This window comes from Cynoglossus semilaevis, chromosome 5 (genome assembly GCF_000523025.1).
Source record: "Cynoglossus semilaevis isolate Cse_v1.0 chromosome 5, Cse_v1.0, whole genome shotgun sequence".
Classification (NCBI taxonomy): domain Eukaryota; kingdom Metazoa; phylum Chordata; class Actinopteri; order Pleuronectiformes; family Cynoglossidae; genus Cynoglossus; species Cynoglossus semilaevis.
Genome location: NC_024311.1, coordinates 1,508,075 through 1,522,574, shown reverse-complemented (window position 1 = coordinate 1,522,574; position 14,500 = coordinate 1,508,075). Strand labels below are relative to the sequence as shown.

Below are 14,500 nucleotides of genomic sequence, written 5' to 3'. Positions count from 1 at the left end.
ATCTGTCTCTATGTTCAAACCTGAAATTTGAACTCTGCGTGCGATTTTTAACTTTCAGTTAAAGTGTAACTAAACTCTTAAACAAATGTCAAGAAAAAACAGCTCTATTATTACCGTAATGTTCGGACTAGTGAGCGCACCTGAATATAAGGTACACACACTACATTTAAAAAGCAAGAAAAATTGGACATATTAAGCCGCAGGTTCCATGTTGTAACATGGGATATTTACGCAGAAAAAATGTTTCTGTTATGTCGAACTGGAGGTTTTATTAAGAGAGCAGAAGACGACCTGAATTAAAATACAAACACAAGCAAACTAATGAATAAATAAATAAATAAATAGACGAGCTAAGCACAACGCCGAGACCCGAGCTTTAAAAGCAGCGCACGCAGGCAAATTAGGAAAAAAAAAATATTTATATGAAATATTTGACAAAACATCACTAAGATGAAGTGTTTATGCATTCGTTCACTTTCAGCATTTATCAAGCGGGCCACCAGATCCTCTTTGGACAACACACCAAGCAAGTGTGCGAGTAAAACACCGTCCTGTTTTACGAAAAACCACTGTGCAATCACCCAGAACAGTGGTTCTCAAACTGTGGTACGCGTACCATAGCACTCTCTAGTGGTACGTGGGGAAAATTCCCATTTTCCCTTTTACATTTTTAATTGAATGAATCTGAAACATACCAGGCACAATCACTACAACATTTAGAAAAACAAATGTATAGCTACTTGTGAGATTATGAAATAATAATGTCTGGTCTTTTTTATTTATTTACTTGTTTTTTTGCTGCAATGCAAGTCTGTTGCTCACGTAAGAACAGGCAGCACGGAATCATGGGATCACTTGCAAGTTGAACGTGAAACGAGCAGGGGAATTCTAATGTTGGATATCATGGTGGTAGTCGGAGAGCTCAATGTTTTCTCAGGTGGTACGGAGTATAAAAGGTTTGAGAACCACTGACCTAAAAGAATCCTTATGTGACACCTATGGCTGCTTACCTAGAAGAATCCTTATGTGACACCTATGGCTGTTTGTCAAAGGGTAGTAACACCACATATTGAGGTGATTCCGATTGTTCTTTTGTTTGCTCACTTATATATAATAAACAATCCTTGGTTATATTTTTGAAAGCATTCATAGTCTGCCGATTTATTTCCCCCACTGCCTAAAACTTTTGTAGACACTTGGATAGTGGATTGACATCTGTGCCGGGCGGTTTTACGTTGGAGGAGATTATTGAAAACTGACGTACGGCAGCAAAACATTTAATTAAATTCGCCGCGGCTCGTCTTTACCCTCCTGCCTGGAGAGCAAGTGAAGGAGCTTTAAAACAGAACACGGGGACCACTTGACTGTGTGACATAAATAAAGACAAGTCTTGATTCTTAAGCCTGCAGCTGTGCGAGCCCTTATTTTCTCTTGGCTCCTCCTCCCCCAGGAGATGCTTTAAAATGATCGATTTTTACATGATTTTAAACCAGTCCACAGACCTGTTATTGGGGAAGCAGCAGTGATGAATCTGGACGTGCCAGAATAGACATTGATCTCTCTAAGAAAGAGCTATAAGAAAGAACACCTGTTGTTTTCCCTGGAGGATATGCGCGCTAAATGTGCGTGTGTGACCAACCCACTGTCTGATGCCTTTAGTTTGTTAATGATGAAGGCAGCAGTTGATCAGCATTTCCCGCATCACTACCAGCCGATACAAGGGCTTTCATATGTAAAAGGGAGCTGAAAACACTACAATCCTGTCAGGAAAAGCTGCTGATTAGAAATCGAAGCTTTGATTTATACTGTTAAATATAATTCAATATTATAAAAAATAACACTTAATACATAAGTGTTATTTTTTTATTCTTAAAACGTAAGTCTTTTGTTCATTCTTTTTTTGTAATTTGTTTTCCCCCCAGATCTGAAACAAATAACAAAACAGCAAAACAGCACTGCAATGGAAAATTCATAAAATGAAAATCCACAAAGAATAGCTTTAATCTTTTGAGAAATATCCAGCACTTTTATTTTTCATGATGTAATTAAAGTGATAATTTGGCCTTTTTGGAGTGTGGTTGTACTGAATTAGGTTACATTTCCAAACCTCTTTCTCTGTCTTCTTCTTCTGCTGACCTTTTCTCGCAGGAAGGTTCTGTCTTGGAAGCTCATTAGAATAATGTAGTGGGGCCGGTGAAGGTCTCTGTCAGACTATCTGACTGTGTTGGTAGCTGTTTGACCAGTCAAGTAAGTAACTCCCATATCTCCCTAATGATTTAGATTATCTATTCCACAGGAAACCGAGGTTGGAAAACCACAAATTCTTATATAGAAAATATAACAAATTTGAACCCAGACCCAACAGATCCAGAAAATATAACAAATTTGAACCCAGACATGGGTGGTCCAATGTTGTATTCATCGGTGAGTGACACCACAGTAGGCAGCAGTAAACAAGGAAGCACCTTGTGTTTCCTTATGGCAGGGGTATCAAACTCAAATTCAAAGTGGGCCAAAATGAAAAACTGGGACAAAGTCATGGGCCAAACATAATATTTATTGAAAAATTGATGGCAATTGTGCATGTTTTCACTTCTTCCAAACTTTAGTTTTATGTAAACCTTGAATCTGAAACAACCAAACGCTTAATATTATAAACACATGAGAAATTCCATTTGAAATAAAACACACAACATCAGTATTTGTTTCTTATTATCTCTTTGTCTGAGTTATTTTTTAATGTAAATGTTTTTTTTCACAAGCCAACAACAAAATAATAATAATAATAAAAAAAACGGCTAACACTACAAAATCTGACAGTATATAGTGGTTATATGTGACGGGCCAACTTTAGTAAACATTTTATATAATCTCGCCGGGCCAAATATAGTTACACCGCAGGCCAGATTTGGCCCCCGAGCCTGAGTTTGACACGTGAGATAAGTTGTTTAATCTTGTCTCCCAATACATTATCGTCGTCTAGTGATGTTTTTAATGAGGCAGCGGTTTAATCTAAGTTAATTACTTCTTGATGTTAATCAATAACAATAAGGTTAAACTTTTAGTTAATATATGAGATTGTAAATCTCAAAAGTTAACGCTGTAAGACAAACATACAACAGCTTGAGTCTTCAACCCCTGGTGTCTCAAAGTTGAACAACAGTCAAAGTGACAAGTTAAAGCATGTAAAATAAACAACAACAACAAAAAAATATTTACACACTTTAAAAGGTAACTGACAGAGAAATGGAGTTACACACGTTAAAAGGTAACTGACAGAGAAATGGAGCAGTATAATGAAAACGACCCGTGGGGTGCGTGATTGGACAGCTCGGTACCCAAATATTGAACTTACTATTGGAGAGCTCGGTACCCAAATATTGAACTTACTGACACAGGTGTGTCTTTTGACGGTGGCTCACTCAAAAGCTGCTGCTGAACTGCTGCACCCTCTGCTCAGTTTCTGTCATTGAAGGTCTGATTTTCACCATGGACATGGAACTTGGAGAGCGAATAATTTGCGAAACTAAACGAGTCTGTAAAAAAGGTCATTAAGTACATACAATATTTGCACCTTTTTTTTTTTTTCTCTGTGAAAGGGGGAGGCCAAAAGGGCTGTACCACAAACTGATTTTCTGAGTTTTTAGACCTGGTTTATTCTGACCATTTTTGTTTGTCCTACTAATTAGGCTGTTGTCCTGCTGATGTGCTCTCATAGTCAAGGGTACTTCGTGGATGTAGTCCCATGTGGGTAATATTCTACTGGTTGCGGCCTGTGCAGACAAATGCAGAAGGAATGTGTTTAGCAATTTATTCTATTTCTCAGTTTTTTTGTCTGTCCGAATGTTACTTTTTGTCTGACCCACATTGATTGATTATTGATTACGACCTGTTCATCCCTTGCCTCACATGAACTTCCATTAATTACCCTGTTGCAGCAGCTGTGCAGCGCTCCTGGTTTTTCCTCCTTCAGTTTGTCCGTGCGTGTGCTCGTGCACTGCGGTCACTCCGCTGGCGCTTTTGACTGAGACAGAAGTTATTTCCTGTGCTGCGGTGCGTCACTGCTTCTTCACTGTAAGGCTTTTAGGTCTCGGTGTCCGACACGTATTGACACAAGCTGCAAGTCTTGGTTCCTTCTCCCTGCGCAGTTGCATGCGGAGAGTTGCAACAAAAAAAATACAAGGTAGCAGCGGCGACCGCGTGCAGGAAGACGCGCTTATGCGTGCACGTGAACGCGCAGATAGAGACAGAGTGAGAGAGAGAGAGAGAGAGAGAGAGAGAGAGAAAGAGAGAGAGAGGATGTAGGCGCGTACTTGTGCAGTAAGAAGCATTTCTTCGATTTTCAGCGACGCGCACATGCGCGCAGAGCCTGCTGAAGAGAGCGGCAGCGACACACAGACGGAGGAGAAAGGAGACGGACTAACACGCACCGTCACCGCTGAAGCACGACATGACTCTGAATTACTTTTTGCTGCCTTAAGGATTATTTTTCACGCAGGAGGCTCGAAAAGTGTCTGCGTCCATGGACACAAGACGCGCTGGAGCGCGTTAGTGCCGCGGAGACTCTTTCACTTCAACCTCATCCTCTACAGTCATGTTTCTGGTCGCGTTCCTACCCGTCCTGGTCTCTTGCGCCTTCTGGAACAACAGGACCGTGGAGCAGGTGCCGTTTTTCCACGGACACGTGTTTGAGAACGCACTGCCCGGCTCCAGCGTCAACGGTCTGAGTGTCCCGCTAAAGCGCATCAACGCGCACAGAGTCAGTGGCAGCAGCGGTGATTCGGAGAACTGTGGGTTTAAACTCTTAGGCGACGGCAGTGAGAACTTCCGGGCGTTCCTGCATCACAAACGCGGCCAAGTTCTGCTAAAAACCTGCACGGTTCTGGACCGGGAGCAGCGCGCAGAGTACGCGCTGGGTCTAGGTTTGTGCTGCGGTCGAAACGCAGCAGCAGCAGCAGCCACGGAGGAGCCTGGAGAGGAGGATGAGGAAGGAGAGGAGGAGGAGGAGAAGGATATGCAAGAGATCCTCCTGGTGGCCTCCATCAAAGTGGACGTCTTGGACACCAACGACCACCAGCCAACCTTCCCAAGTGCGCACGTACGGCTAAATCTGGATGATTCCACGCCGCTCCGCACCACTGTTTATGCAGTCACCGCGAGCGACAGTGACAGTGGGAAAAATGCCGAGCTCATCTACTTCACTCTTCCCAGTAACGGAAGCTTTTACGCAGTGCCTAAAACCGGACACATCCTCCTGGTGGACTCCATCCTAGGTCTGAGCCAACCGGTCAGGTTCCAACTTTTCGCCAGAGACCGCGGGTGGCCGCCGCGCACCAGCCAGAGCGTGTCTGTGGAAGTCTATCCAAAACAGTTCCTCGTCACGGAAACTAAAGAGAAAGTCCAACAGTCTAGAGGGACGCGGAGAACCAGGTCCGCGCTAGACCCGGACAAAACCCTTCTCATAAACGTGTCTGAAGACGCTGGGATCGGCTCCGTTATTATGAACCTGAATCCGGTCAGGTTTCAGTCTGCAACCTTTGAGCTGGTGGAACCAGCAGATGCGCTTAAATCAGCGCTTAGTGTGAACCGTGACAGCGGAGATTTAATCATCACGCGGCGACTGGACCGGGAAACCGAACCGCTGCTGGAGATCACCGTCAAAGTCCAAGACAAACGAGGTAGGAGGACCTGTGTTGGTAGAAGTGTCAGAAACAATTTGATATGTTCTGAGAACTTAAGCTTTGTTTCAATGATGCAGTGAGTTGTTGGTACTGAGGGTCTGAAGCAGGGGTGTCATTTATCGGGTAACTACTATACTCAGATAGTAGTTACCCGTCATTGCTTTGCAAGTCATAAGTAAGTCTCAAGTCTTTGCACTCAAGTCCGAGTCAAGTCTCAAGTCAAGACAGTTAAAGTCCGAGTCGAAACCAAGTCAAGACTAAAAAGTGTCAAGTCCCAAGTCCTTACGTTTCTGTCTCGAGTCCTTTTAAACAAAATAATAATATATTTACACAGATCACTTTGGGTTTTGGAGAAAGTCTCGAGTCTTGTCGAGTCAGTGGACTCAAGTCCAAGTGAAGTCACGAGTCATTGATGTTAAAGTCCAAGTCGAGTTGCAAGTCTCTTAACCTTTTGTCAAGTCGAGTTTAAAGTCATCAAATTGATGACTCGAGTCTGACTCGAGTCCAAGTCATGTGACTCGAGTCCACACCTCTGCTACTATAACGTATTAATACACGTTTCTGCAGTTGATTATTATTTATTTAAGTACATGGCTGTGTGTAATAAAAAATAATTTATCAAGTTGAGAAACCTAACTTAAGCAGCATGGACTTTATTATAAGGCAGTGAAACACTTTTGAAGCTCCCGCAGGCCGCACAAAATGACTTTATGGGCCGCCTTTGGCCCACTGGCCTTGAGTTTGACACATGCTCTAAAGCAGGGGTGTCAAATTAATTTTTGTTCAGGGGCCACATACATACCTGAGTAGATGTCAAGTGTGCTGGACGAGTGCAAGTGTATTAGAAAATATTGCCGGACGAGTGCAAGTGTATTAGAAAATATTCATATTTAATGAAATATAATTTTACACAACATCACCAGCGGGTTTGTGCTTTTTTTTTTTTCCACTTTTCCGATTGAACCCTGTAATTGGCTGGTTCTGGCCTGCGGGCCATGTGTTTGACACCCCTGGTTTGAAGGGTTCTGTTCTAAATAATATGTATATCAGAAACAGGTTCTGTTGAAGCACCTCCAGGTGTAATATGGAATCTTGTTAGTTATGAAACTGCGAAGGTTCCGGCAGTCACAGAGACTATAGTCGTTGATAAGTGCATATTTATTTCCTTTATCTTTATTGGGTTCTCATTGGTCCAGATTTTGGTTAAGTCTGACTGACGTTGTGCTCAAGTCCATGTTGAGGCAATAGGTCCAGGGACTTCTTACCACCTTCTCTTCGCCGACTTGTGCATCTTGTAGATACCTTGCGATTGTTGTGATTGGATACTGCGAGATCTTTATCAAAATAACGGAGTTGTCTATATATTCATTCATGTCTATATCACTGCTGCCTCCATTATTTACAAACACCTCTGCAGCAGTGTTTACATCATCTAGGGAATGTCTTCTGCACCGTACCTCGCACTGTACACGGACTTTCAAATTTCTTTTAAGTTTTAGTGAAGAAAAATCCGATGCGGTGGGAAAATAAAAACAGCGCCGAGCTCATGTTATTTTAACGTGTTTGAAACCAGATGTTTGCTCTGATTTCAAAACTGTAATTTTAGGGGATGAAAACCAAAATCCTAAAATCTGTGGTGGTGATAGTTTGTTAAAGTTTTTTTCGTTTTGCTTAGGCCTTTTGATTTCTTAATCAGGATTAAATGTATGGAGACAATGCCTGTGTATACATATAAATGTCGCCAAAAACGGTTTAGCTGATGTGGCAAAATATTGGCCAAATACACATAAGCAGATCAGTCTAAAGATGGAACAACACTACTGACTGTTCTGGATTAAAAGAAAAAAAAATATCCTCATGTATGTGTATCTATAAATAACTCATATATTTTTAAAAATATAATAGGAAAAAAAATTAAAAAAAATTCCAAATATACTTTTGATTTGCAATTCTTTCCAACTTTCATATTTGACAGGTTGCAGAACAAAAATAAGACCTTAAATGCAACAGCAATAAATGATCCCAAATAAAGCAGCAACAGCCAAACAGTGTACAAAATATAAGGGAATAAACAGAACTTGAACTTTGGTCCATTGTGTCGCCAGTTTGACTATTCTGTAACAGCTTGTTGTACTTGTGGACATAAATGATGATGATGAGAAGGATAAAGATAGAAATATTCTACTGCTGATGCAACCGCTGTATGTGGTGCAGCAGCAGCAGATGCTCAGGTGTCAGGAGAGAAGTTTAATGACCACAGTAGCAGCAGGTTAATTATCAACAGCTGATAAAGCAGAGTAAGAAGAGAGCAACAGAGGAACAGTTAACCTGAAGATAGAGCCGTGTTCCCAGACCAGTGAAGAAGTCAAACAGCGCTGAGGGCCACAGGGTGGAAACAAACAACAGGAAAATAAAAACGAAAGAGCGGTGGATCTGCTTCTTCTTCACACTGACATTCACACGGTCGCTCACGTATGGCTGAAAATCCACAGCGTGAGGTTTGAAGCACTTACATTGACCCTTCCTGTCTTGCTTTTTTGTCTTGTCTTGTCTCATTTCTTTTCATCTGTTCTTTTATATTCTGCTCTTGTGCCGTTTTCACCTTAACTTAAAGCATCATATTAACTCTTCTCGGAAGTCTGCTTTGATTTCTGGAACGGGTTTTATTTCATAAAAATCACCTCAGTCCGTCCTTAAGTTTAATAGTCAATGTTCTTATGTCTAGTGGTTCCTTAGGGTAGCAGTTATCATGCCCTGATATATATCTGCCTTACACGCAAAACAGCCTGGATTTAAGCCCCAGAGGAAACACATGTTCAGTGGTTCCCTGCCTGCATTATCTGGATTAATCACTAAGTAGTTGTGAGTTAACCGCAATTAATTACGATTAATCTTGATGCATTGGATGCAGTTTTTTTTTCCCACTGTAAGAGTTGCTGGCACCACCATTCTGCATACAATCCCGTGATTATCAATATAGATTAATAAAATAAGCTGCAATGCTGCCATCTAGTGATTGGAGGCTTGTTTAGTGTTGATAATGTTCTGTGTTCATTTGTTATTGTGATAGTTGGGGAATAAATGTTTATGTTCTGGAATAATGTTCTCCTTTTTCTGATGGATCTTGGGTGCCTTGAACGCACCGTGTTGTAGCGCACATGCGTTGGCTTGGTTAGTGCTGGTCAAGTTACAGGTATGGGAGAAGGAGTGAGGAGGCATGGTGAGAGTGTGTGTGTGTGTATGAGGAAGAGAGAGTAAGGCGAGTGTGAGGGGAGGAAAAGGCGATTTGGAGAAGCTAGTTTGAGAGCAATAAAGGAGTTAAGAGGTTTTGGGTTCAATAAAAGTTCTTTAGAGCACTGAGGCATCTGACTGGTCTGTCGCTGGGGCATTGCACTATTTTTAGAGCACACATCATTTGGCAAAACCTAGGCATGTTATCGAATTTTCATTCTCGGAAGAAAAACCGATAATGATTCTTAAAGATATTACAAAATATGATAATATCGGCCGATATTATCAAACGTCCCTACTTGTCCGTGCTAACTGAGATTTAAGGTAAAGTTGGTGTTTGGGTCGCGTAACAATTGAGGTCTGGGGGGAAGTTGGACTTTTATTACTCTGCAGAATCACAACTGTATCGTCCAGTACATTTGGTACTGCTGCTAGTGTGCGTTTGTACAGAATATCTTGTATTAAATAGGTCAGGACAAATACACATAACGTTACAACCCTATCATACACTAGAACTACCAGCACAGGCTGAGAAAAGTCTAAATTTATAATTTAACTTATAATGTATAATATAATTGGCCTCTCAGACTCCAAGGGAGAAAAAAAAAACGAAGTGTGAGAAGTATTATTTTCCATTCAAACATGCTCTTGAAATCTTGACGTTAACATCTCATTGAGGTGAACGTGTCTCACTCAAAGTCAACACATGTAACTGTGACCTTCCACTTGTAACTGCCAAACATCCTTTTTGACATTTGCGCAGGTGTACTTAGTTTTATTATTTTTTTCTTAGTTTTTTGTTCTTTATCATCTATAATACGTACAGTACAATTGACTGCTATCGTTATTGTATCGTCTATATCGTCTAGGTATAAATTTCATAACCATTTGCTTTTTTGTAGCTTTGATAATGTACTATTATATTATTAAAAATAATAAACATGTGTTATGGTATGCTAAAAATCTACACTATGAATTACAGTGCAGATGTGGATAAATCAAGGTGAATCATGAAGAATTTTGATTATATTTATTCACAGTTAATCATGATTAATATGAAGACGACATCATCTCACAATAAGCCGAAAAAAGATACGTATAGCGCTTGAACAGAAAGACAAATAACAGCAGATGTTTTTCTTTGTCACCAACCCTAATGATAAAATTGGGAGATTTTGTTTTTCAAAACTTTGGTTAAGTTGTATATGTAATATGTAATTTTTTTTGTTAATAGAACTACATTTATTTTCCTTAAATTTACCTAACATGATTTTACAAAAGGCACCACTAAATTCCACTTGGTGAAAATCTCCCCAACTGTAGTTTTTGTTTGTCCTGAGAAGATCGCACTTTGGCAACTGGAATGTCTTACTTCTTGTAGTCGTTTGACCTCTCATCCAATAGACCTCCTGTTCTTCTTTGTCTCCATCATACCATTTTTTTAACCCATAATCTTTTTCGATTTTGGATTTGACTGGGATCTAAAACTTAAAGCATAAAAATCTACCAATTTAAGTTTATATATTTGATATATTTAAAAACTGGTGGTGGTGCAGTATTTCTTCTTTTTCCCTCTGTCGTTCCCATCTCCTTTGCTTTGTAACTCAACTTAGTCTCTCCAAACTCTTGTTTTTCAACACATTAAACTGTGCTTTGATCCAAAAGAAACTTAAACTGTTTTACAAGCAAGCTGTTCTGCCGTCAGTGAACCCCAGGGCCAAACATCCACCCCCACGTTATCATGATGAAACCAGCTGAAATAATGATCTCCTGTGTTGTAAACGCTTTTAAAACACGAACATAGATATTATGCACGATAGCACGGCGAGCAACAGAGTAGGCACAGTCTTACATTAGAAAAGTACCACTTAGCCCTGTATAAGTAGGGTTGAATTCATAGAAGTAATGCGATTTACATGACATTTTTAGTAGATTTTAGAGGGAAAAACTGATTATTCAGTTCACCTCTGCCTTTTTCTGTCATGAGTTGAAATACCTGCAGGATGCACCCTGATAAAGACATTTCAAAAAAAGGAATTTATATCATAGAGCCTTCACAGAAAAGCATCGCAGAAAGAAAAAAACACGCTAAAAATAAATCTGGCAAACACAAGACATTAATGCAGTTCAAAGAATATAAAGCTGCTGTTAAGACTCAAAGAAGAAGAAGAAGAAGAAGTGATGGGTGAAGGAAGGAAGGTCAGTCGCAGCCAACAGTATGAAATCATAATCAAATATACTAATCCGAAATCATACATTTTGTGTGGATAAACCTAATTTTAGGATTGTGTGGTGGAGAAACAGTTAAAGGTGTGCCAAAAATATAGACAGACATTTTAAAAAATGATCTAGGACTTGGATGGAATTGAGTCCAGATATGAAGAGGCTGAGAGGCGGCTCTCAACACCCACACACTGTGATCTTTTTGTTAGAAATACGGCTGTAACTATTTCTGATTCTAATGTTCAGGGATACGCCACAGTTTTAAACTGATAAGGCAGAAACCAGCAAGGGTTAATGTGAAAATCTCTTCAAAAATCAGATATATTTTCTCTAAAATGATTCCAATACAGACTTTAACACTTCACCAAAAACCCTGGTAAATATTGTCCACCTCAAATTCTGTAGCTCAAGTCTCTCAAATTCCACCTCAAATTCTGTAGCTCAAGTCTCTTTTTCTCATCAGCATATATTAAATATTGGCCTATTATGTTTTTATAGCACCTGCAATTTAAAATATGTTCACGCGTTAAAAAGCAGTGTTTCCAGCACAAAGTCAAAAGTCGGTTAAACGAGGAATCACGTTATCAAAGTATATTCTAATTTTATCTTTCGGATAACCTTCGTCATTGGCACGTTTGGTATTATGTTACCAGGCTGAAATAAAACTCAGAGAAAGAACAGCTTTATTCTATACAATTTCTATGTCACAGCAGCAAAGATGTATAGGTAATAATAAAATATGGATGTGAAATACATCATATGAGATAAAGGAAGGGTGTGTTAAAGTGATAAATAAAAGTATGTCATTGTTGCGAAGCCAAAAGCAGCATCTGCACCACAATGCAGCGTTGATATTGTTTGTACACAGCGCAACTAAGTATAGCTAATTCATATTAACATATGCTAAAAACCAATTTACATAAATTCCTGTAACATCTCCCATTAAAATATTTCATGATACAGCAGATGGATAGCAAGATTATAGATGGATAGATAGTTATATAGATAGCTAGCTAGCTAGCTAGCTACCTGGAAAGATAGATGGATGGATGGATAGATGGATGGATGGATGGATAGATAGATACCTAGCGAGTTCCCTTTGGGAAATTAAAGATGTAATGATTTGACAAATTGTTAAGCTATGTTTTGCTAGCCAAATGAAATGTGGAAATAGAGATCAACAAAACATAGCCGGGTGCCAAGGGACAGCCATAGAAAAGCAAATTACTGACAAAGCTAATGTTTTATTTGAGATGAAGATAAACATATATACTGATAAACATGTATTTCTTTGTTTTGTTTTTTTTAACATTTTAAACTTCTTCGCCGAGGCTTTAATTGTCGATCCTTAGGTGTCTACAGTAAATATAATGTCAAAACAACACCTTCAGATGATAACACTGTAACAAGCGAGTTCTCCCTGGACACCAAGGACAGACACAGATTTGACACTTCCCAGTAGTTTATTAAATTATCTCCTGCCTGTTTTATTGCGGTGCTGGCAACTCAGTGCTACTGCGCCTGTGGTCTAGCCTCAGTGTGTGTAAAACTCCTTCACGTCCATTCTGTTGTCTGCATCTCTCTCCTCTCCTCTCCTCTGGTCCTGGCTCCTACTATTATGAGGAGAGGCATCATTACAATGCTTGAGCTCACCTGTGTCAGGTGCTGCACCTGCAACACCACTACTATGCTCTCCCACCCGTAGCGGAGCGATGACCAAATCTTAACTTTTTGATTTTTCTCCGCATAAATATATATATATATATTCGTAAAAATGTAGCTTTATCTGTACATGAACACCACTGTGGTGTAAGTGACATAGATTAAAATATATGCAGATGTTTGAATCCCAGCAGCATTTATGCATTCTTCAGTCACAATCCAGACACACAGATACACACATATTTCAGAGATGTGCTTGTTATTAGTTAGTAAATAAAAAAAATGAAGCTTTGGGTGGTAAAGGCCCAAGACTGAGAGAGATATAGCACAGCAGTGGTATGGAGAAGGTCAGCAGGAGATGAAGAACATCCACAGGACGTAAAAGAGAAACCCATCAGGAATTGGAAAACATGAAAAAAACCTAACATTGGTATGCGATTAAGAACCTCATTAGAAGATGTAAAACATCATCTGGAGACTAAAACATCATCAGAAGACAAAGAACCTGTTTTTCATCAGCGAGAGTGGAACATGAAAAAAACAGAACATCACCTGTAGACCGAGAACACCACCATGAGATAAAGATCTTCTCCAGCAGATGGAGAACATAGTTGGTCAAGAACATCTGTGGAGATTAAAAAATATCCATATAGATATAAATATATGTACACTATATGACCAAGAGTATTTGCTCACTGCCTTGAAGTCGCATTAACCTACGTGACTTTCCATAGGGTTTGTCAATATGACGTTGGTCCACCCTTTGCAACTATAACAGCTTCAACTCTTCTGGGAAGGCTGTCCACAAGGTTTAGGAGAGTGTTTATGGGAATTTTTGACCATTCCTCCTAAAAGCGCATTGGTGAGGTCACACACTAATGTTGGTCGAGAAGGCCTGGCTCTCAGTCTCCGCTCTAATTCATCCCAAAGGTGTTCTATCGGGTTCAGGTCAGGACTCTCTGCAGGCCAGTCAAGTTCATCCACACCAGACTCTGTCATCCATGTCTTTATGGACCTTGCTTTGTGCACTGGTGCACAGTCATGTTGGAAGAGGAAGGGGCCCGCTCCAAACTGTTCCTGCAAAGTTGGAAGCATGGAATTGTCCAAAATGTCTTGGTATCCTGAAGCATTCAGAGTTCCTTTCACTGGAACTAAGGGGCCAAGCCCAGCTCCTGAAAAACAACCCCACACCATAATCCCCCCTTCACCAAACTTTACACTTGGCACAATGCAGCCAGACAAGTACCGTTCTCCTGGCAACCGCCGAACCCAGACTCGTCCGTCAGGTTGCCAGATGGAGAAGCGTGATTCTTCACTCCAGAGAATGCGTCTCCACTGCTCTGGAGTCCAGTGGCGGGGTGCTTTACACCACTGCTTTCGACGCTTTGCATTGCACTTGGTGATGTAGAAACCCATTTCATGAAACTCTCTGCACATATACACTGCCTGGCCAAAAAAAAAGTCGCTACCTGGATTTAACAAAGCAAATAGGTACAAGCCTCCTATTGGATAATTACTGCATGGGTGATTATCTTTCAGCTGGCAACAAGTTATTTAACCCCAACTGGTGCAATGAGTTGCTTCTCATTTCCTAAACAACCATGTCGAAAGACACATCCCGTGGTCGTGGAAAAGATGTTAGTCTGTTTAAGAAGGGTCAAATCATTGGCATGCATCAAGCAGAGAAAACATCTAAGGAGATT

General features: G+C 40.3%; 1 protein-coding gene across 1 annotated transcript in view; it reads left to right on the top strand.

Annotated features, from left to right (window-relative positions):
* The first annotated feature begins 3,368 nt into the window (after positions 1-3,368).
* LOC103378645 (neural-cadherin) overlaps positions 3,369-14,500 on the top strand; it is a 230,504-nt gene continuing 219,372 nt past the window's right edge. The window contains exon 1 of the mRNA XM_017032353.2: positions 3,369-5,678. Coding sequence (XP_016887842.1) covers positions 4,595-5,678 — 1,084 coding nt within the window. The 5' untranslated portion in view covers positions 3,369-4,594. The remainder of the gene's footprint in view (positions 5,679-14,500) is intronic.